General features: G+C 42.4%; 1 protein-coding gene across 2 annotated transcripts in view; it reads left to right on the top strand.

The window, feature by feature from the left end:
* pdlim7 (PDZ and LIM domain 7) overlaps positions 1-23,281 on the top strand; it is a 30,094-nt gene extending 6,813 nt beyond the window's left edge. Inside the window, exons 3-11 of one of the 2 annotated variants that reach the window (XM_071916454.2) lie at positions 2,311-2,462; positions 6,826-6,853; positions 7,871-8,067; positions 17,364-17,416; positions 17,705-17,975; positions 18,533-18,713; positions 18,813-18,933; positions 21,384-21,499; positions 21,867-23,281. In XM_071916454.2, coding sequence (XP_071772555.1) covers positions 2,311-2,462; positions 6,826-6,853; positions 7,871-8,067; positions 17,364-17,416; positions 17,705-17,975; positions 18,533-18,713; positions 18,813-18,933; positions 21,384-21,499; positions 21,867-21,953 — 1,206 coding nt within the window. In that variant the 3' untranslated portion in view covers positions 21,954-23,281. Of the gene's footprint in view, positions 1-2,310; positions 2,463-6,825; positions 6,854-7,870; positions 8,068-10,569; positions 10,587-10,937; positions 10,980-11,602; positions 11,758-12,292; positions 12,330-12,852; positions 13,696-17,363; positions 17,417-17,704; positions 17,976-18,532; positions 18,714-18,812; positions 18,934-21,383; positions 21,500-21,866 lie in introns of those variants that run through there. The other variant, XM_071916455.1, reaches the window with a different exon arrangement.
* Positions 23,282-24,775: the final 1,494 nt, after the last annotated feature.

Below are 24,775 nucleotides of genomic sequence, written 5' to 3'. Positions count from 1 at the left end.
GATGATATATGATGTAGCTGTTACTAGTTTGTTACGTGGCCAAGACGAATTGGCCACATTAAAAAGCCATCTTTATTGCGTCGCCGCTACACCGGACCAGCATGTAAGATCTGTGGTTGTTGTGAGGTAGGGTGCAGTGTGCCGCATTCAAGAACATGTTTTCCACTGTCCTTCGCCGTATTGACAAAACTGCTGGGGGGGGTATAGGGTTTCTGCCCGCCCCCTCCCAACCAAAGGTCTGAGCGCAGCAACTTTAACTGCTGCCTTCTCAAGTGAGGGAGCAGCTGCACTCTGAACCTGAGCCAGGAGCGCAGGTGTCTGTGTCCATCACTAACCCAACACACACACACACACATGCATACGCACACTGGCCTCTACCTACAGAGTCTTTAGGGCTTCTTACACCCATATACACACACAACCTCCAGTTTTTCCTCTTTATCTCACCTTATTTTTTGTTGTATTACATTGGTATATCCTGAAATGTTTTTTTCCCAGTCATATCAGCTCTTTTGGCTCTAAGTGCCTCTCTCCTTGTGTACGGCCACACTACCCTTCTCCTCTTTCCATAGAGTACCTCTCTGGCAGTAGGCCAGGCTGTGCCCCCACTCAGAATATAGTTGGTTTTCCTCCATAGTTGTTTTTCTCCCGTCTAAGCCATTTGAACTCTTTGAAGTTCATTCTTAACTGGAGAAATTATTGCTTTCTTAGCCACCCTAATTGCTTCCAGTGAGGGCGAATCAAAGGCAATTAGACTGATGTTTGAACTTGGCCGTAGAATAAAGGTGGCTTGAATGTCTTCTTAGGAATGCATAAACTTCTTATTTTTATGTTTTGATACACTCTGGACAGCCTAGTTTTGAGACGAGGTATATGCTTGAGCAGTTCCTCTTTGTCTTTGTGGGGTACAGAGTAGTTTTCAGCTTGAGCTGTCATCAGTTTACAGAACGTATTACCTCGCTGCTCACACAAGTGTTTATGTTTAATGTGCAGAATCAAAGCGGCAAGTGTGATAGCTTAGCTGAACATGGCAGAAATCTATTGATTGAAGCGCTGAGTCCTGTGAGCCTTTTGATGAGCTAACGTTTGCAGGGATCCATGACATCAGAGAGTAATCCTGATAGGGTTTTTTGCCAGAAATCCTGGCGCTCGCTCACTTATCTGATGCTGAACACTTTGTACTCCAGTTATCTGAGACTTTGACACAAGTCTTGAGTTTCATTAAGCCTCGGGGACAAGCTGACTAAGCCCTTACTAAACACGTTTTGGCATCTCCACTCTGTGTATATTAGTGGTTTGAAAGGACATAGACAGTGTGGTACGTGCATATGTATAAAGTGTTATTACCTATATAGACTATGCCCTGTTCTTCCTGTTTTGTAATGAAACTCCAGCTCATAGCTCTGACTCAACATGTCTGCCGTCTGCATGACGGCTCCGGAGGATGATGTCATTCTTTTGTCAGTCAAACTGGTCAATGACTTGCCTGTCTGGATTGGTTAAGTAGATGGTTTGTTCCAGTAAGTGATGTACATGTTTGTAACATATGGTCCATGTTTTTGACTTTTGTGAGTTCATAGTCTGAATCACATCTGCAGTAAATCATAGGCCGATGACTGGTGATATCATACAGGGAGATGACTTATAGTTCCCGTTGCAGATAGTGTTGAGTGGAATATCATGGCTAGCTTGTCAGAGCCAGACACGCAGACTCCCCTGGTTGATTACAGAGTGTCGGTAACAGACACTAGAGTGAACCCAAATGAACATGGACTTTTGTGTATTCAGTTATTCCTGCAGATTGCTGTGAAAAGGCCCCAGAGGTGGACCAGCTAGTGATAAGTGCGAGATAATAGTTGCTGACATAGTGATTTAATTGTTTGCACATTGGAATTTGAAGTACTTAATTTTACCACTCTGGATTTCAAATTGTTTTCTGTTTGGTGAAATATGACGTGCCAATTGGAGAAATGGAAGCAAAGATGAAATGGAAGCAAAGCTTTGAAAATGCACATTAGTGTTTTGAGATTTTATGTTTCATGCTTGTATTCAGACACAAGCATGAAAATCTAAAGGAATTATTATATTTCACATGTATTTATGCAGCTGATAAAAGGAATATCGTCTCAGTGTGATTTCCTAGGTAGTAAATGTGCACTTCTATGCCTCATGTGACTATGATCCATGTGCCTTCTGTGCATGGAGTATCTGTCGTTTTCTCCTGTCTTTTATTTTGACCCAGAGTGGTGGATGATTATCGTCTTATCCCTGCATGTTCCTCTAACTTCTTTCCCTATGTGTCCCCTCCAGCTGACCCCAGGGGGAAAGGCAGCTCAGGCCGGTGTTGGTGTGGGAGACTGGGTGGTGTCCATCTCTGACACCAACGCAGAGGACATGACCCACGTGGAGGCACAGAACAAGATCAGAGCAGCAACAGACTCTCTCACCCTCACCCTCAGCAAGTAAGTCACCTGACAATGCATGATGCAATGCGCGAGTACATGCTCGCTCACCGAGCACATATCCTACTTTACCATAACAGCCTTTGGGAGATGAGATGCCGTAATATCCTTGAAATTCTGCCCAATAAAACAAAGTTAAAGCATTAAAGTTGTTATCCATCACACATACCCCATTATTTCCCTTCCCCCAAGACATAGATAAGTTTTAGATTTAGAGTTAGACTTAGATTCCGTTTAACCCCTAGTTCACAAACCCACTGGTAAACACTGTCAAAAAAGTAATTTAGTCCTTATCATCCTAAAGAAGCAAGTGCAGGGGTGAGTCGTTTGCACTCATCCGTGCCCACCACTCTCCGGCTGATACACTGGCCTTTGTTCTGTTGAAACAATGCCAGCCATTATTCAAAGAGCCAAGGGTGCCTCACATGATGCCTCAACTTTATAATGAAATTGGAGAAACTCTTTCCAGGGGATTAAAAACACTTTGTTGCTAAATGGAAGCCAGGAAAATTTAATTTTGCCCGAGTTATTTTAATCAGTATTGGATAACTTTCCCCCAGCCAGCGCTCATACCTGCTCACATAACTCCTGCCAGAAAATTCCTGACTGATTAAGTATCTCTCTGGAGCGCGAGCCAAAATGTTTCATCAGGAGCTTAATTATAACAAAAGATTTTCCACCCACCGTGAGATCGAATGTAACCATATAAGAATAAATAAGAGGGTATTGACGTATGGTGAAGTAATGAGGATGCACTTTGGTGCTGTCATGTGGCTCATTTTGCTTTTGTGGTGCTCAAATAAGCACTGGGGTTGTCAACTCAGCCGTAACACACAGCTACTTTTTACTTCAAGGGAGTTCGCCTTGTTATTGCCTGCCAAGAGACCCCACAGCTGAGCTCTGATAAATCTACTTTGTTCACTCTGTTTGTTGAGAGCGACTCCGAAAGCAGAGCCAGAACCTAAAACGAATAGTTTCGGGTTCAGAGATCCTGGTGAATATTTGCTGCATATTCCTCGGCAATGCCAGGCTCTGGTCTGTCTCACTAGACCCAGTGAGCAATTCCTGTTTTCCGTGACCCTAAAAAAAGATAGATAGCTGACACTGCATTAGCTTTTTTTCCCCCGCAGAAAGAGGTCACATACTATAAACCAACATAAATGCCCAAAAAAGGAGCGTGTGTGCAACAAGAGGCAGAGAGAGTAGCCGACTCATTTGGCTTTGTGGTGAGTGTCAAGAGTGAGAGGCGGAGAAGCCGAGTGAGAAAGAAAGGGAGAGGGGAAGAGAAGAAAAGAGAGACAGAGAGACTCGATGGCATTGTGGTTAGGGGACAAGAGAGGAGAAGAGTGATGTCATGCTCTCCACTGAGGGATGGACGAGGCTTAGCCAGTTGTTATGAGCCAGATGTACTCTCTCTGTCTCTGTCTGCTGCCTGGTCAGGGATCAGACTCCACATCATTGTTAAGATGTGACCGAGTTCATTCACAGATATCGTATTGTTTTAGTCAACTTATTAGAGTTTGAGAATCTGGGACGACATTTAGTTTGTGAGGTTGGCTTATGTGGCAGGTAGGTATGTTATGCCAAATTTTGAAAATGAGTCATACAAGCAAGCACACTGGTATTCCTGCTATTTCACATGTATGTGGAAACAAAACAATATGGTGGCGAACAGACCATCATTAGTGTATTTGGCCTGTGTGTTAGAATTCAGCATGTTGAAAGCTTGCTGAAGTTGTTTCCTTTATGTCCATTGTTCATCCATCCAGTAGTCCAAAAGTCTATTTTTGTTTTCTTCTTCCAAGGATCTGCCTTGTGGAAGAAGATGAAATTAGGGTGTGAATGTGCGTTAGGGGGTATTATATGCCAAAACTAACCCTGTTAATGTCAGAAGATATTGTTATTGTGCATATACTGAAAGTGAATTGTAGTAATTTCTCTTGAGGCTGGGTTTTAGAAATGGGGGGGGGGAAAACACCTACAGTTGTAATAGAGCGAGACATCTAGTCTGCGTTTGGTTTTGTGATTGGAGAATGGAGGCAAGGCGAATCTCGGGGTGAAGCCTTTTAATGAGACTGAAATAACTCCCGACTTCACACGCAAAAAGCATTGTGTCAAATTAAATTCTTAAACTTTTTGCTTGATCTGTTGTGAGTGGAATTAAATTTGAAAACAAACACATTTAAGTCTTTTTACTATTAGAATTGATTTCTTTTTTCCCTTTAATCTCATCCAAGGGGAGTGGTGTAATTGGTTTGACAGATGTGTAATGGCCAGCATGTTTACTTAACATCAGACATACTTCTCTTGCTCTGTGTGGTTCCCCTCCCTTTATTTCTCGTCTCCTTGTGGAGGCCGGCTATTGTAAACACTTCACATTCCTCTTCTCTTTTTTACCCATGACACTTCCCGTGAATCTCCATCCACTTCTCTTCATCTCACCCTCTCTTATTGTTATTATGGTGTAAGACAAGCAAATATTGCTTTTTCCTGAAACACTAAAATTGGAGAGGAGCTGTTGTCATTTTTTACTTCTCATCTTGGCTGCCATCCACTGTTTCTTTCTATTTTTGTTAAGACAGGAGGACAGCTCCACATTTATGAGATATGGCGTATTGTTTGGTTTAGTGTCTGGTTTCGTTCAACACCAATGATCATCTCTTTGTCTTTTTTTTAATGGGAAAGGTTTAGGCTTTCTCCACAGCCTCTTCAAGGAAGTGGAATCGCCAAAAGATTGGCAGTATAAGCCTACAATGAAAGGAAGAGCCCCACCTACTATCCTTTTGAAATTCGGGCCTACTGTGTCCCTCTTGATTATAATGTTCCACTGCCAGTGGCCGGCCTAGAGGGATGTGGTTTGAGCATGCCAATGATGTATGCGACCTTGACTAGAATGGCCTGGGTGGATTTTGGTGAAATTTCTGAGATCACTCCCAGCAGCTTGGAAGCCAAGCGAGCGTGTATCAGCTAGAATAAGTGACTCTTGAAATGGGTAAGCATATCAAATTTCAGCCCAGGTCAAATGCAGTCCATAAAGCAAACTAACTTATTCCCAGAAGCAGTGACTTAATCATCTCTACATGTTTTCATTTTGGTCCAGTTTGCCAAAAGAAATACAGCACAGAGCAGCGCTATCTTAACTGCTTTTCATGAGGCCATCAGACACATGCCTTATATCCCACACTTAAGCCTGGCTTGTCAAAATGTGGGTTAACTCTTAAGACAATAGTCTAGCTGAAGTGCTATGTCACACTGAGTTGTCATCTGTTTCCTACAAGTCTGACACACACAGGCGTGTCAGTCAGCCTTCCCTTCGCTCCTCTCTCTCCCTCTTTCTATATCTAACAGCCCTGTTGTACTTTGTTGTCATTCTGTCTCTATCAGTGGTTGAGCAGGCCATGATATGAGTGGGTACTCACTGCTCATAGTCACAGGAAGCGATGCCAATTGTTGTGTGTGTGTGTGTGTGTGTGTGTGTGTATGTTTATAGCCTGAAACAATGAGTTTAACTGCTGGGCTGGTTCATCCTTGCCTAACCCCACTATAGCTTTCTGTAAGGAAAGCTATAGCAAACATAGGACAATGGATGGAAATGGTTTATATGTAGTTACAGTAAGTACCAGTGGCAATTTGAACTATAGGTTCCCCTTTGTATAAAGTGTGAAATGATTTTAATGAGCAGCCTCCTATGTGTTGTTCCAGTCAACAAGAGTGCCGTTCAGTAATGCGATCCCTGGGATTGGAGTTTAGAAGTGCACAACATCGTGGCACTTGCTTATGAGTGAATCTGTAGTTCAGTGCCTATTGGGGGGGAAAAAGACAAGATTGATATTGCTGATGGTTTGGTGTTTTGTAATAAATCCACAGACCAAACCAAAGTTATAAACGAAGACAAACTGTAAACCAGTGTCATGTATAATTCCAGGCAGGTTAGAGCCAGCTATTTGTCCTTTATGTGAAATGAGAAGTTGACAATTTGCATCCAATATCCACTTCAACATCCAGTTCAACAAGCAAATATTGTGCCTATTCAGAACAAAGTTATTTTTTTATATATATATTTTGTGATTGTATTTTGAATTGAAGGTGCACAAAACTGACAAAACATCATGGTGCAGTTTTATTTGCTGAATATTACAGTTGCAGTATGCTTACAGTTTGTTCAGTGTACATATCATTGGAGATTATCTTGGCTAGGCATTATGCATAGAACCAGTATATCTTGTTCAGAAGGCTGTCTCAAACGCCTGATTGAAACATTGCAACCTCGGTACTGTGATTTTATTTGTGTGAGTTTAATGTAACTTTGTTTACTGTAACTTCATGTTCTAATTACTGTTTGCTCACTCCCTCTTTCCTCCAGAGCTTTCCAAGCGGGAGGAGACCAGAAGGTAAGGCTAGATTTGTCTGGCACATTAATCTCACCTCTGTATGAAGACTGTGATGCTTTGACAATGGGATCAACATTTCCAAAGTTTTGTTAAACCCTTAATGAATTGGTCTCTGCAGTTTGTCTCAGCTTACCCTGTCCCGCTTTAAAGCAAGACTTCTCTGTCCTCCATGGTCTGCTATTGGACTACGGTGACAGATGATGCAATTTGAAACTCCATGTAAACTTTGCTCATGATGGGCCTCAACAATGTATTAAGTCATCTTGTGTTTAAACTCATACTGATTCAGTTACTTCTCAAGCTCTCATGGGGTCCATGCAGTATCCATTAGCAAAGCATCAGTGAGTCACTAGACGATTGGTTTGCTGGATGGAGTGGTGTGAATGTTGCATATCCTTCAATGCCTTGCACAATCCCAATCCCACAATTCAAGAGTAATGGTGATATATTTAGTATCACTCTTAGAAACCTCCAGAAAGCTAATATCCCTATTCATTACAGGTTGAATACTATAATGGTGTCATTTACTGCCTTGTGCTGCACACTGTATTTTTTTGGTAAATGAGCTGGAACATAATATGTCCACAAAGGCAAACAGTTCCATTTTAGTAGCTGCACCTTCGGCACAATGCTCAGTAAGAAGTGTCATTAGTGAAACATGTCATTCAAATGTAACGCTTCACGCCTGTCATGTTGAGCGTTTTTCACCAGCAGTAGAAGATTATTTTGGATAGTCCTTGGGTGACTGCCAACATAAATATTTGTCAAACAATGGGCTACGTTCACACTTATGAAGCGCTTCTTCCGTGTGCAGAGCAACGTCAGCTGGCTTTGACAGAGCCAGTGGTGCAGCAAAGAGTGATCATTTATGAAAAAATATTAGACTTCACTGAGATATGTCTTTAAGATAAAGCCTGGGATTGTGCAACAGCAGAAAGAACATGGACTGTGTGTCTTAAATGTGTAACTGCATGTTGTGTGCTGTGCTACTCTGTCTCCTTTCTCACACCCTTATAGGATTCGCTTGCCCCAGCCTCCAATCAGCCAAAGTACTCCTTTGCCCCCAGCACAGCCATTAACAAGATGGCGAGGCCATTTGCGGCAGGTGGTGGTAGTGCCAACTCAGGTCCTGTTATTAAGCCTGTGGCCTACTCACCTAAACTTAACGCTCCACGCTCACAGGGCCCTGCCAGCATGCAGCAGCCACACAATGGGTAGGTGGAAAAACAAATAAACACAGACTATTGCCTTTGGAAGCACAACGTGACCGATGTTGTTTTCGTGGTGTTTTAGTTGTTTGACTAGTCTGGACTTGCGTTAAAGAGAAAACATGAAAAAAAGAAAAGATTTCCAAACTAAATTATGTTGAGAAACTAACTACTATCCAAAAAACACAGAAATGTTATAAAAAGGAAAAAAAAAATAAATCACTGCTGCAAAATATTCCCAAAGTCATGTCTTATCAACAAACATGGGAAATAGAGGAAGTGTATGTTTACTAACTACTGAGGTGATCGGAAATGAATCCACTCTTCGCCAAGAGTTCAAAATGCAACATGGGAACCATATTGATTTTTGTCTACGATTAGTCACTTCATGGCTAAGCACACCAGCAATAAAAGCAAGATGCCTGATGTGTGCTTTCTGTGCCATGAGACTCAACAAGTGATGAAACATAATAATCTCACTCATCAACAATGTCTCCTTCGCCATGACTGGTGCTAACCTTTCAAGAAAACAAGAGGAAATTGTCAAAGCTCTTATCGAAAAAGACCCAAGAGGGGCCGTATTTGGGCTGAGACAAAACATCTGAAATGTGCTTAAATCTTAGGATACGCAAACTGGAATATGTTCATTTCCTTGAGTTATATCCCTGCAGACCAAGTGTCTGCCATCCAAACTGGCTTGTCCAAGCTGAAATTCCTCTGCTATGGATCACACAGACGATGAAAATTGTGTTTTCACAAAGATCAGTGGAAGATGTGTCAAAAATCAGTCGCACAAGATTGTTTTTAGAGTGGTTGTGCAGCCAAACTTTTTGTTTTTCCTTTTTTATCATAGTGCAGTAAATATCACAGGCACCCTTCCTCCACCCCACTTGTATTTTGGCTTCTAAAATTACCCAGTGCTTACTCTTTAAGGTGCTATTATTGTTTGACTCTCAGTGATTAAATCCTTCACTGTTAAAACACACCTTGTGGCTCCTGTGACATTAGTGGCTCATGTGGTTTGTCTTTATACTCCATGTTTAACCACTCTGCGGGAGAGAAATGTATGAATGAAAAGAATATGATGGATCAAATGTTAAAATGATATCTTATTGGCTTTAGAGAGCCCCTTTTTTCCACCGTACAATAGTTATTCCTCAAATTAACATTCGAGCGGGAAAAGGCAATCTTCTTGTCTTTGAAAACTCCAGGGGTTAATTTGGCTTCTGATCTCTTGGTTCTTCATTTGTTTTTGAAAGAAAAGTATCCTGGTTTCAAAGCTGATTGTGTGTTTTGAAGCTGCTGTGTCTTACTGTTTTATCATCTCTGAACAGATGTTAATGTTGACTATTCCCATGACCAAACTAGAGTAAATCTTAGAAGAAGCTAGAACAACATGAGACAAAAGTCCCAATTCCCAAGCTTGTATTTTACCACTCTCCACCAAAACCTTCAACTTAGTTTTTACAGTCACCACAGAGAGGAAAATATAAAGATTTTTACAAGGTTTCCTGGGACAGATCAAAACACAATTTTAAATCAACTGGTTTTGGAGCAGTGTGGCATGAAATGGTCAGTTTTTTAAGCGTCCCCTTGAAGTGGACAGGGTGGTCTTTAAGGGTAGGACAGTCTGGTTCCTGTAATTTGGGGGATGGTAGCGGTCTGACTATTTGCATTGGCTAGATGTTGTCTGTTGCTGTATTTAGCTCCACTCAAGACTCATAAAATCTGCTGAGTTTTCAAAGCGCTTTTACTGCAGCGGTGCTGGATTACTTAAGCAGCCTTACTTAGAGAGGCCTCACATGGATGTGAAGCTCTGCTGTCTGGGGGCCGGGACTCCTTCCTCCCGCCATCTTTGAAAGGAACAGACCCCAGTTATATTGGTGAGCCCAAATGAATGATGAAGACATCACCGGACGGCTCCAGACTTTCTCGATAATACAGTTGGGTACACACAGAATGTGTCTAATATGTCTGTGGCTGTACTGAAACAGGCTTGGTGTAATGTTATTTATTCAGAGCTTACATTGTCATCATGGCGCATCACTGCTGTGACATTTACCATTATTGACTGGGTATTGGAGCACAGATTGGAAATATTTGACTTGTTCGGGTTGCACAGAAATTAGGCGAGGTTTCTTTGGCAAATGCCACAGCTATTGACATAACTTTGAGTGGGATTTGTTGTACACGAGTGAGAGGAACAGAATGGCAAAGGTTTTGTGCTGAACCTGCTGAGTCATTTTGGGTCAGAGTGACAAACTAAAGAGAATAGAATACATTTGACAGACCCACAATGCCGTCTTTCTCTCACAGAGCCTGTTGACAATAACAGCCTGTCTCTTTTGTCACCTCTTGCATGTTTTCTGCATCCTAGAGAATTTTTTTTCTCCTATTGTGCACATCCGCTGTCATATTTTTGACATGTTCTGTTTCTCTTGTTCTCCAAAGCTGAACTCTGATCCTTTTCTCTTTACTTTCCCTCTCTCTTTTCTTTTAACTCTGCAGATGGAAACTCTTGACAAGTTAGTAAAACTCTCTTTCATTCACCTCACTACAAAATAATGAATGCTTGTGTGCCTGTCAAATTATTATTCACTCTCATATAACTTCCATCCTCTATTAGAATCTGTGCAACTATTTTCTAATTGGCGAATCCCCATTAGCTTCACATTGTTTTGGACAAATTTAGAGATTATATGCAGGCCGCCAGGCAAACCAGAAATATTCTATTAGTCCTTCTCAAAACTCTATTAACCCAACAAAATATCTTCTCTTACTATTTATTAATTTCCTCTCTATATTCTGCTTGTCCTCTGTTCACTCTCCTTGCACAATCTGTCTATACTTTTCTTGATCTGTGGTCTATTCTACAGGGGTGAAGCGACTTTCTATGATGACATGTACCAAGTGTCCAAGTAAGGGGCAGCTGCATGCAGGCCGGCTTGTCTGCTTACTAGGTTATTACAGCCATGCTAGATATGGTAGGACAGAAGAGCTGATGCCCTTGGGTTGGCTAGATGAAAGAGTTCATGGACAGGATAGAGATGGAGAGTCCATCAGTAACCGTTCATCTTTCATCCTCTGTTTGCTTTTTGATGAATGCATGCTTCAGTTGATCTGCAGCTGCCGCGGAACAACACGTTTGAAATGAGATGCAGTTCTTCTGCTGCTTTTTGAAGTAGTAATATCACATTTACAGCTTGAATCTAGAGCTACCTTTTCCACAAACACAAGGGCAGGTACTATAGTCTGACAGCTTTTCTCGCATTGATTCTAATGAGAGTTAAGTATGTGATCTCTAATGAAGTAGTGTCAATTTGTGTATCTACAGCGTGCCCATGAGAAATCCTATTAATGAGCATCCATTAGCTTGCATATGGTGTGACTGTAATTCTAAGCAATCTACACAAGCGTTGCATGATCTGTTCAGAATGCCCTTTATTTTCAAGGTCACCTGATTAGCTCGGCTGTAGTGAATGGGTGGGATGGGATTGTGTTAACCGGGCCTGCCGTGTGCTGCTGCTGGGTGTGTGTGCAGGCACGGCCTGAGGGCGGAGAACTTGCCCTGTTTCATCCCCAACGACCGCAGCAAGAAGAGGCTGATCGAGGACACTCAGGACTGGCAGCCTCGCACCGGCACCACCCAGTCCCGCTCCTTCCGCATCCTGGCCCAGCTCACAGGCACCGACTTCAGTAAGTCAGGGACGAGGCCTGGCAGACGCACGAGAGAGGCGGGGAGCAAGGGGGGGAGGGTGGGGGAAGAGGTTAAGGTGTAGGCCAGTGCCAGAACAAGAGCTGATCTGATGATTATAAGGATCATCAGAGAGAGTGACTGGAGAGTGAGTGACACAGGAAAGATGGATAAAAAAGGGTGTCAAGTTTTCAGGCGTGAAGACGACCCTCAAACTTTACATTTTGTCATTCAGATGCTGTCTTCAGTGACAGCATGCATTTTTTTCCTCATGACTATAACCATTCTGATGACAAAAGCACATTTACTTTACATGATGATTTTCATGCCGAACGTTGTGTAGCAAAAGAAGAGTCGTCTATAAGAATAGCACCATTTTATGAATGCCTATTTATAATATTATTTATCATGTTTGGGTTGGTATCAGCTGTTTATTAGTCTGTTAGTAGGCCTGCAGAGAGTATGAAAGTAAGTGGAGTGTCATGTTAATGTAAAGCAGTGAGGCATTCTGATGTGTGTCTCTCCTGGATCTCTCAGTGCAGGACCCAGATGATGAAAACATGAAGAGGGCCAGGTAAAGACTGAGTGCCGTTGATTTGAGCAGTCTCATGCTCTGTCTCACTTCATCACAAGCCTGTGTGTTGTCGTGTTTATGCGCTTGTGTGTGGAGGCTTCAGTTTGGCAATTATTTGAAAAATAGTTGAACTCAACTTTTAAATCCCCGTTTGTTGTTTATTACATTTAGCTGTCAATTATAGCTGCTTTGAACACAAGCATGCGTGTTGTGAGTTGTACTCCATCCTTTGTATTTTTAGTACATGCATATCTGCTTGATGGCATCATTAGCAGATTTCTTCCAGCTTCACTGGTTTAATGCAGATCATAATTGACTGTTCTTTCATTTTCCATTCCAAACCTGTCCTAGCCTTATTCTGTCTATGCTGTTTGACCTGTTTTTTTTTCCTCTCTAACTTTTCCTCCCTTTTGTGCATTTTCCCTCCACTTTCTACTCTCTCTTACTCTTTTTACTCATTCTGTCCCTTCCAATCTATTCCCCTCCCTGTCTATCTCTGCTTCATATCTCTGCGTGTGGTTAGGGAAAAGTTCCTCACTGAGATTCAGAGTCCCCGCTATGCCCGTCTGAGGGATTGGCACCACGAGAGGTCTGCTCGTGCCCTCAATATCAAATCCTGAGCAACATCCTAGACGTCACGGGATGCAGAGCCCAGCCAGAGCCTGCTAGCGATAGCTACACCACAACGACTAAATGACAAAGACGACGATAGCCAACTATCCAGCGGCAGTTAACAAATTCACCCTCCAGATACAGATGGGACGAAAACGAAGTTTGGGGGGCAAAAAAAAAAGAGAAAAGAAAACCAAAAAATAGAAGTAACGCGGCCTAGATGACAAAGCCCAAAGTGGAACCTTGCATACTGAGCCTATGTGTCAGATCTCCCTCTGAATTTTTGACTTGATGAGTGTTGTCAACACTTTGCGGAACACCGTGTGTCTGAAGCCCTATTTCCCATGTCACACTGCGCTACCTGGAGTAATCTTAACCGGGGAGGTGGGAGGAGGGGTCTCGGCAGTGGGAAGCACCGTTCTGCTCTTTATTCCGCTTTGATTGTGTAGTTCAGACCCTCCTTTGATCTGTGAGCTCCCTCTTTCTTGCTCTCTCTCCCTCTCTCTTTGCTCTGTGTTTCCATGTATTGAGTTCTTCATCTTTCACTGATTTCATTTCTAAACCCCTCATCTTGTAGGCTTCTCCAACCATTAAGAAAGAAAGGGAAGATAAATCTGTACTTTTGTTTTTTTTTCTGCTGTCATCAAAAATATAAAACATCTGAAAAAACAACTCCTCTGCTTCTCTGTCCTTTCCTCTGTGTTTCTTCTTTCTTCTTTAACAATAGTGTGTTACCTGTAAGGATTCAATATTCAAACTTAAAAGGATGCATCTCCTCATATCCGACTCTTAGTTGTAGCCGTCCTCCAGTTGAATCACGGGAATCATCTTAGGATAAGAAAATATTGAATGCAAGCTACCTAGTGTACCAAACAAATATGATTATCTAGAAACAGGGCTCTCCCTAGCTTTTAAAGTCTTAAGAGGGGATGTTTTTTTGCATCTGTTTTTACTGAGGAAGGCTAGGGAAACTGCACTCCTGAATTAATGAGGAACCCTCTAATGGCATGCTGCACACAAGACTGGGGAAAATAGCTGCACTCGGAATTTGAATAGAGAATGACTTTTCATTAATACCTGTGTTTTGATGGACAGGTGCCCTATAAGTAGCCTGTCCATCAACAAATTAGCAAAGACAAAGATTCACTCCATCCAAGCTGTAAGTCTGTTTCATGGTTATGTAGTCCTGGATCTGTTTTATCAGGGACTGTGGGTTGAAAACTCAAATTACTCTTGAAAGAACACTTGGACATAAGAACATTTGAAAGCAAAGGATTTTCAGATGGTTTGAGTGAAAAGACTACTGGAGATAATTCAGAAACCTTATGCATGGGCAAGGTACAAAATCTAGCTTTGTCTTTAGACAAAATTGGGCTGGTTGCTTGAGAATGGTGATAGCCTGATGGTTTGAGATATAAACTTGTGACCAGAAAATTGGCAGGTGAAATCCCTAAAGCAGCAGTGAAACTCTGGGCAGTGGAAGTGAATGAGAGGCACTCTACCTTGCTTTGTTTGAACAAATAATGAATTTCATGCCAGCAGGAAACCTGTGGTCGTTGTTGGGATCAGGCCATAACGATTTGAACAGATAATGAATTTGCCTTGGAAAATGGAAGTAGGCATTAATTAAACAAATGAATAATTTCATTTGGAAAATGGAAATTTGGATTAGGCTATAATTTTGGCATTGTTAACTCAATGTGAATAGGTATTTTTAAACAAATACACCATTATTAATTAAACAAGTGGCCATATGTAGTGAGTGAACATGTGATCGCAGTTGAAAAGCAGTCAAAGGAAAATCCAAAAGACCCATCTGCAAGACAGTACTCTGCCAGTGAGCCCCATCACCCAGTTGGAGAAATTGTCAAGTTGCTTGGAGTGCAACCAATTTTCAAAATAAGATAAGATAAAAAAAAACTTTAATGATCCCTGTGGGAAAATTGGGTTGTTGCAGCAGAAAACAGTAACAGAATACTGGGCCAAAAAGAATGGGAAATATGTGCAGTATGAAATAAGTGAAAATTGGAAAAAAGATCAATATGCCAACTGTGCATTACTCCTCCATTTCAAAAGCTCCAGATGAAGTACCAACATATGTACAGTGTTACATATATAGTGTTACATACATATATACTGAAATATATAAACTGCAAGCAAATGCCATATAGTCTAGAGCATTGAAATGCAAAGGTATTCCCCTCATTTAGGTTTGATAGACAATACAGGCGCCCCGCTTCATCACCCTCCTCTCTGGCTGAGGCTGTTTGGACAGGAATCATTGTACAGGCTAATGGCTGTTTTCACAAAACGGCACCTAAAGCACTCAGAGTTGCACCTTGGGGAGACGAGGCGGAGGGGGAAGGTGCTCCGTAGCTGCATCACCTTACAACAGAGGGGGAGGGAGGTGTTGTCTAGGATGGACAGAACGGCGCACTGTCCAGAACTCATTGATCGAGCATGTAGAGGAGTCTGTTGTATAGATTGAAAGACCTGAGCCTCGCCAAGAGGAGCAGTCTACTCTGCCCTCTCTTGTACGGTGCCTCGGTGTTGTTGGATCAGTCTAGTTTGTTGTTGATGTGCTCACCAAGGTATTTATAGGACTGCACCATCTCTACCTCCTCACTCGGGTGTCAGTGGCTTCTTGCTCCTTTGGAAATCAAAACCAGATAGTTCTCATTGCACCACCCGCCAAAGCTCTCCATCAGACTCCTATACTCCTCCTCCTTGTCGTCACCGGTGCATCTCACAGTAGGGGGAGTCTTGAGAGGTCTTCTGGAGGTGGCAGGAACCAGAGTTGAATCAGAGGTGTAAAGAGAGTGAACAAGAAAGGTGACAGTTCAGTTCCCTGGGGCGCCGCTGTGCCACTCTGCAGCCTGTCCCACACAAACGGCGGCCTGTCTGTGAGCGAGTGTGTAATTCAGGAAAACCAATGGTGCTGTCCACCTGCATCACTTTGAGCCTCTCCCTGATGATGGTGCTGTCCATGACCATGTGGGCCTGGTATATGAACTGGGGGGTCCACGTGTCAAAACGTGTTAGAAAAACAGGTTTAACTTCTTCGCTCCATCCTTGTTTCCCCTTCATTTGACCCGGCTGCCTATAGCCAGTGATCCTTATCATCCCACGCCTCCTTCACACTGTTTTGTTTTTAGCCCTCTCCTGATAGGTGTTCTTTCCATCCTTAATTCTCCTCTCCTGCTCCCTCTGGGCAGACTTAACTTCCTCCCTGTCCCCAGCCCCGAAAGCCCTCTTCTTCCTATGGAGAAGGGACGTAATGTCCTTTGTTATCCAGGGTTTGTTGTTTGGAAAATGGCAAACTGTTTTCATTCTGCTTCGTGCTGCACAGCTCCTGCCTCTGTAACCTCTTCTTGTGTCTACTTGCTTCGACAAGTAAGGGCTATAATTGATAGAGATCTAATCCTGATAAAGTGAGAATAAGAGGCAGGCGCTGCTGTAGAACAAAGCAGCTGCAGGATCATTTGTTTCACATTCATTTTCTTCTTTTTCTCTGCAAATGAGAAATGATTTCATCACCTTTCATTAGTCTATTGTGGATGGCACAGTAGATGATGTAAACATGATAGAAGCCTGCGGCAGTGTTATATTTTTTCCCAAGATAAGACGTCTCCAGAGCTCACTGTCTCGGCTCACAATTGAAGTTCAATTGAAGTTCTCTGTTCGTCTCAGTCATGGTTTGAAGATTTTCCGAGTTTTTTGAGAGTTTAGTGATGCTTGCTGCGGGTTACAAACTGTAACAGAACTTTGACACGTAGGAAGTCGTTTATTCAACAGTTCTGCACATGCAGGCTTGAAGAGTGAAACTCTTCTCCGTCCAAATCTGACAGGATGACATGTCTCATGACTTGCCCTCTCTGTACGGTGTGGCGTAGCTTCTCGGGTGATGTCAGTCAGTCCATGGAGTTGTTCAGGCTTCTTTCATTAGTAGGTGCAGAGGCAAAACAGCTTTTTCAGATGCACACCATTGTGCCCATTATCCATCATTGATTGTTTGAATTACATTATTGATTTCTTGAAAATGTCACACAAAGGCACATGTGATCGTACAAGATGACCCGCAAACACAATGAGATGTTGGAGACAGCCCGCATTTCATTAACTTGGAAGAAAAGTCAGTAACAATGTTTTGGCAGTATTTTTTTTTTGTATTTATTTATTTTTTTTCCACACATCAGTTTTCCTTGCCGCAGCAGGTGAGACTTGCTGTGTTCAAGAATGCGACACCATGCTAGCTTATTGCTGATAATGACGATGAGTCACACAGAAGGTAATCCATGACACTCCATAACGGAGATAGCCATGACTGCTAGCGTCTAAACATGAAGTTTCCTGAGCGGCCGGTAACCATGGTGACTGAGACTTGTGTGTACCTTTTTCTAATGAGTCATTTTCTCCCCACAGCCTTGAGCCAACTCCCTCACCTGCCAAGGCCCAGGCAGCAGATAAACCAGATGGTGAGTTTCTGCTCCTGCTGATGTGTAAAAGGAACCCCAGCAGCATCCGATGCTGCGCTAATAGATTTTTATTAAGTGTCAGTACATGAACGACAACATGACACCTACACAAAACTGATGTCACACCACACAAGTGGAGCCGAGTGTGTGTGTGAGATTGTGTATATTACATTAAATCTTGAATAGTGTGTGAAAAGTGTACCCCCTTTGCCAAATTAGTCAAAGATAGAGTGGAGTTCTTGTAGTTGGTGTAATTCCAATACGGTTGCCTTGGTTTCTCTGGCCCAGGCTCTAAGACCCCGGCAGCAGCAGCAGCAGCAGCAGCAGCAGCAGCAGCAGCAGCCGGCTCAGGCCCGTCCTGTCGACCACCGTGGGTCACTGACCCTAATTTTGCAGACCGTTATCGCCCGGACAAGACCAGTACAGTCCTGACCCAGCACCAGCAGCCGGCCCAGCCAACGCCCATGCAGAACCGCAGCTCCATCCTGCAGGCGGCGCAGCAGGCACCCGAAGACCCTGGGAGGACCCCTTTATGTGGCGCCTGCAACAAAATCATCAGGTGAGGCTGCGCTGTCCCATCTGTGCTGACTCCCACAGCTTTGTTATTACAGATTCTACAGAATGAAATACCACCAATGTTTATTCCTTTGAAACTCTTTTTAGAGATGAGGCAGATCGTTGAAGTTCAAGACAATTGAATTTGTATACGCAACAAAAGTCATTATACCACCTGTAAATTTACTGGAGACACCCCATCGTCACTGAGGCGAGGCCATCAAATCATTTCAATCTCATTTCACATATTTCCTTGTTTCAGAGGTAACTGATGAAAACATAATTCCTGTTGTGGTATTTCAACAAGTGATGGCTACAAAGTTGCCAGTAGAACTCTGAGGATGTCTCCTGAGAGCGTCCCATGCACTTTTGCTGTGCGTTGCTAGTCATGTGTGCCTTTGTTGGATCTGACATTTCCATTACAGCCGGCCTTGTTTTCTGTGCTGAAGTGGAAAACCGTGTAGCAGATCTCAATCACGCTTCGGATGCGTTGTTTACTTTGTGTGTGTGTGTGTGTGTGTGTGTGTGTGTGTGTGTGTGCACGTGCGTGTGTCTTTCCAGGGGTCGGTACCTGGTAGCACTGGGGCGTTCTTGGCACCCGGAGGAGTTTACGTGTTCGCAGTGTAAGGTGGTCCTGGAGGAGGGGGGCTTCTTCGAGGAGAGAGGCTCTGTCTTCTGTACCAAGTGCTACGATAACCGCTACGCCCCCAACTGTGCCAAGTGCAAAAAGAAGATCACAGGGGTAAAATATTTAGGTTTAGCCTCTGTTTCCTAGCTTCTTAAGACTCCGGTGAGCTAAGCTGTAAGTCAAGCAATTTACAACCGTTCCTCCCCACTTTAGGAAATCATGCATGCCCTGAAGATGACCTACCACGTCCAGTGTTTCAAGTGCGCTGCCTGTAAGACTCCCATCAGGAACCAAGCCTTTTACATGGAGGAGGGCGAACCCTACTGTGAGAGAGGTGAGGAGTGAATCGCTGCAGTTATTCACACACACTTACAACTCGGGCAGTCCAAAAATCCAACCCTAAATGACACCTTTCCTTTTAAAACAGTGGTCTGAAACTAACACACTGTACCATCCACTGTATATGTTTAGTGGACGGTACAAATTAGCTTTTTATAATATCAAAAACACTGTAGAATGCTACAGGGCTGATTCAGACCTTGACTTAAGCGCCACACAGTGGTGCTTGAGTTGTTATGTATGTTTGGGCCCCACTGTGCCGCTTCAAACCATGGAGATACACGCAGGATAAGATGCAAATTTGAGATGATGACTATGTAAATCAAGGCGTGTCCACGGATTCTGACCTAAGTCCATTTGAACGGTGCTTTCCATATGTACTCAACACCCTGCAATATGTCAAGTGCTCCCATTGGGATCCTGATGTAAAACAAGAAACCTGCATAATAATGAACACCACAGACATCAAATACAATACTGTTGCATTAACCGGTATTATTAAAATGAACTAAAGGTTTAAAAAACAAACACAACTATCTCAGTCTGCTAAATCCTTTATTGAAGTCTCATCTCACACCTCATACATACAAAGTTTAATCTCACACACATTTTTAAGGGATTATAAAAGAGATGCAAAAAGACAGACAGTCACAGTACTAGCCACACTGTTATATTGACAACTGATCTCTGGGAAGTGCAGTGCAGAAACACCACAGCAATGAGCGCATAGCACCAAAGATGCCACTGAAATAAAAAAATAAATAAAGTTTATTTTATTATGTTTTTATCCAATCAATTTCCCAAGGGCAAGTATCCAATTAAATTTTTGTGTGCGGTCGTTCTAAACCTTTTAAATGCAGACGGTATTTTAAGGTAATGCCTCAGCAGAAAGACATGAAAAGGCAAACGGTGGCCGCCTGATTTTCCACCATAGTAAATGGGAAAGAAAAAGAAGGTATTGAATAAACATTTGCACAAGCAAAGGCACAAACAAAATCCTCAGTGTGCAGAATGAATAGTCCGAGTCCAGACAGGAACAGCTGAAACACACAGATCTCAATCTGTGTAAGCAACTTAACGCATTAATCATTAATCTGAATCTGAATTGAGTCTCAAGAACATGAACAGACGGAGATGAAAGTTAGTGAAAGAGCTTATTTGCCCAAAAAGTTGGTGTATAAAGTAATCAGATATCTGTATGTTTAGAAACTACTAATGATGGACTTCCCTTTACTTTGAACAGATAGCAAAGTCAAGTATAGCAACAAGGTGTGGTGCGAAAACAGAATAATGCACCAGGTGAAATATTCAGTGTTATTGTTGAGTCCGTTATGATAAAGTTGAGTTTCTGCTGAAAAAGTACCAGCGCACTGCGAGGTGTTTCTCCAGTTTCGCTTGAAACCATCTGTTGCGGCAACATTTTCCAAGTGATGTATCCGTTTTCTTTATGAAACTATTTGTGAAACAATCCATTGTAGCGTTATTGCTGTGGGGGTTTTGGCCGGGCTTGCATCATGAATCTCTCGCCGCGTCCCGCAGTCCATCAAGATGCGTGATGTTTTCATCTGCTGTAATCTATTTAGCCCCAGTTTAGTTTATACGTTTCTCTATTGGTTTTTATGAATGGTGTGTGCCGTTCTATTGTGCTGTAAATGATTTAACGGGTCAGCGTGCCTCTCCCCCACTACTGAGGCTCAGAAGTGGATTGCTGCTTTATCAGAGGCGAAGCCAGAACCTGAGTACTCATACTCTGAATAATGCCTTTAGCGTTGATAAACATTCTGCCGCCTCAGCATCTTTCAGGGATTGTGCGGCTCTCACCCACTCGCTCTTGAGTAGCAGCATTACAGCCTGACACTTTCCCCCGAGTCACCGTAATGAAAAAACTGGTACTATCCAGTTAAGTATCTGGAGCAATTTCCCCTTATCCTAATCCCTCCCTTACACTCAGGAAGCACACTAATGCTCAGGGGGTGGACAAAATAATGGAAACACCTAGCAATTTATAAGTACTAAGTATCTAACAAGGAGAAGGGTCAACTTCACCCCTCCTTCAGCGCTGCCATACGAGACCTGAACTGTGAGTAGCGGGATTTTTCTTCCAGAAGGAAAGCCCCCACTTCTTTGAGGGATGAAGGAGGTGAAAATCAACTTCGCACTCTACGCTCCAAAAATCCCGTAAAGGTTCAATGATGTTTAGATCTGGAGAACGAGGAGGCCATGGAAACTGTTTGACTTCATCCTGATGTTCATGAAACTTCTTTTGAATTTCATTGTTAGATGATTAGTCTGCTCAGACGGAGACCTGGCGATGATAGCATCTGCTGCTGAACCTTATGGTTATCTCACATGCTTCCTCCTCCCCTTGTCCCTCCCTCCCTCCCTCCCCCTCTCCGCCCCGCCCCGCCCGTCACCTCTCCTCCCCTCACCTTTCTCTCTCTCCAGACTATGAGAAGATGTTTGGCACTAAGTGCCACGGCTGTGACTTTAAGATTGATGCCGGGGATCGGTTTCTGGAGGCCTTGGGCTACAGCTGGCATGATACGTGCTTCGTCTGTGCTGTAAGTCATTTTGATTGATATGGCTCCCTGCGGGCCTGTCTCTGCCCCGTCTCTCCTGGCTGTCCCAGCACAATGCCGTCCCAAAGATCTGCTCCAAACTCTGAACCTGCAGCATTTCTCTCTCCCTCTGTCTCTTTCAACCTGTCACCTGCAGTCTGTCACTCTCTCCTTCTCTCTTTCACTCTGTGGAGAATACAGACGGTAAATAAAATCAAATACATAATACGCACCTGCTGGTCAGTAGAAATTGTTTTGTACGTTCACATTGGCAATCATAAGGTCTAATATGCACTCTATCCCTCTACTCCTGTTTCTCAATCTCCCGCTCTCTCTCTGTCTCTCTCTCCTCCTCCTTTCATCTCTAAAGCTCTGCCAAATCAACCTGGAGGGGAAGACGTTCTACTCGAAGAAGGATAAGCCCCTGTGCAAAGGCCATGCCTTCGCTCCAGTGTGAGAAAGAGACAGACAGAGAGAGCTTCTTCTTCTTCTTCAGAGGAAGGAACACTCCTCTCTCCATCCTCCTTACCCCACTCCGCCCGCCGGCACACACACATACACACTCACTGCATCTCCTCTCCTCTGCCAACCACACATATAGGTACACTCAATAAAAAACATCCGGTATTTTTTATCTTTTAGCCGTTTTGTTTCTGTATTTGAGACTCGACACCAGTTTCACATACTGCCACCTCCTGTTACCTGTAATACCAAGTGCAGTGTCGGAGGTGGAACTGGTCAGTGAGTCATTTCAGGTCATCACTAACTGTAATAAATCACCTGTGGCTTGTTGAATATTAAGTCATTTTTAGATGGTTATTGTCATGCTTTTGGGCGTTAGAGGTGGCACTTTCAGTTCATCTAGATCTGGTCGTACTTGTTAGTAAAGAATTGTTATCGCTCGACTAATCCCATCCTTGTTCAGTAGTAAGTTGAAGTAAGTATCCTCTAAGTTGAATGAGTCATTTAGCCTCTAATAGTCGAACATATTACTGTAATGATCTGCCACTACTGTACACTTAAAGCCCCATCCAGGACCCTGGCCTACTCATTGGCTCTCACCGCAGTGCCGATTAATGTAATGGGGGTCTAGTCAAGCAGAAAGAGATGTCCCGCAACTCTCCACATAAGCAGTAACTGCTTCACGCATCACTCTGGCTCTGGCAAATTGGAGCACATGCTTCATAACAGTAATGTTGAGTCATGTAATAATCCTTAATTGATCCAATTTCAATAAGTGCCCATGTGGGTGATGGTAATAGTGTGTTATTAAATATGTTTTACATTCCACCAAGGCAAGGAGATTGGTTGAAGCTTTGAAATTCTGATAGAAATTATTGGACATTTTGATATTTACGTAAGAAAAAAACTACAGTATGAAAGTCAACTGGTGTGTGTATCCCTCTTGTTATTATAATATGGTGAATGTTATCCCTGAAAGTACCTTCATGTCATGGTTGAATATGTATTTATATTGTTTCTAAATGGGCCTGTAAGTTGCTGTTTTATGGCAGAGAAGTTTCAAATATAATAATTTGGTAATGCCATGTGTTTGGGGCAGAACGATGAGATAAAGTGCTTTTTGGATGTGAACCCAGCTGTAATATTTTCAAATGATAGTGATATTTTGGCCTTCTCTGCTCTCATTAACACCTGCTCCTGAAACAATAGGATTATGATAGATTTATTTTTAGGTTTTTTACTTTTTTTTTGTATGAAAGTACAGTGTATTAAGTGCCTTTTTAAAATCAAGCTTTGCAATAAAGACCCTAGTGAATCCCTTCAGTGTGTACATGTTCTAGATGTTGCAAGAAAGAATTTGTGCAATTTATAGACGTAGGAGCAATACTGTTAGAGCCATGTAATCAGTAAAGTTGTTTTCGTTTGATTTTCAACAGTATTATTCTATTCTAATTCTCTCATTCTCATTAAACTAAACATTTTATAATGCAAGGACTTGGCAGTTTGTGATTAAAAACACTGAGTGATCTTGAGTATTTAAGCTTGGAAATACTATAAACATAAACCAGTAATCTATAATTTATCGCTACATATTTATGTTAAAATCTATTTTTAAGCAATGCAATGATGTAATTTTCCAAGTAAAAGATCCAGTCCTTGATTTAACAATATATAATTTATTTACAACAATTTCAGGTTGAATTACTATACATACCTTTCTGAAATTTCATAGATAGATATATATACATAAGGCCAAGTAAATACTTGAAAGCACTTAGAAACGAATTTCCAAAATTCTACCCACAAATCCATATCATTGTCCAAAAAGTACAGAAAATCTCCCTTAGCAGAAGTTTTTCCATTGCCACAAAAGTTTTGACAACAATTTACATTGACGATAAGGAACACAAAAGGTTAAAAAACAAAAAAAACAATAAAAGAATTATACAATTGCATAAGCGCTGTGGCATGTTATAAATACAGCATTTTTGACTTGCAGAAAGGCAAGGAACATTGAATCAAGGAACTAAATAGAAAACCATTCACAAGTACAGAAGTCTATTATTCTCAGTTCAAAAAGAAAACTCACATCAGTCAGAGTGACAGGTGGGTATGCGCACGCACGGGACATGCGCTCACCCCAAAAACATACACACACACACGCACACCCACACACATCCTTGACACTGAATAGTAATGAGTGACACAAAAAGAAGTACAGTTGTGAAATGTAACAGTTTTTTTTCTGCCCCCCATCACCTAGGGGTGAAATGATGAACCCTTGAACAAAGCATGTATGTTACTGACACTAAGTCTTACACAGAACTATCTGGCCGGGATTCTCATGTAGGGAATTGTAGTCATCCTACATAATCGCAGAGTGTTGTGATTTTGTTAGACAGGTTAGGTCTGCAGATAAATGTTGAATGTCCTGGCAGCTGGTGAATTACATTACGGAAATGTGCTTAGACAACACATCCAAGACGATGACAGGGTGATGAAATTTCACACACAATCTGACTGTACAACTGTCATGGCTCATCTAAACGTGCTGCGTTAACACTGGCTTGTCAGTGCCGGAGAATTTGTGTCCTCTGTCTCCAATTAGTTTCCACATAGTTCCAGTGTAGTGATTCACTAAGCATTAGTGACAATTTCCACTTTGTATTTAAATGCTTACAGTATATAGAAATAATCAGGTAGACGTATGCAGAGTAAGGACAAACAAAACATGTATAGAAACTTCTTGTAAAACAGTCTCTAAACCCTTAACACTGCAAAAAGTCTTCACTGCTAGATCGCCAAAGAACAGTATAT

The sequence above is a fragment of the Centroberyx gerrardi genome, chromosome 16, assembly GCF_048128805.1.
Source record: "Centroberyx gerrardi isolate f3 chromosome 16, fCenGer3.hap1.cur.20231027, whole genome shotgun sequence".
NCBI lineage: Eukaryota > Metazoa > Chordata > Actinopteri > Beryciformes > Berycidae > Centroberyx > Centroberyx gerrardi.
Note: the sequence above shows the minus strand (reverse complement) of the source record. Positions and strands in the feature narration are given on the sequence as shown.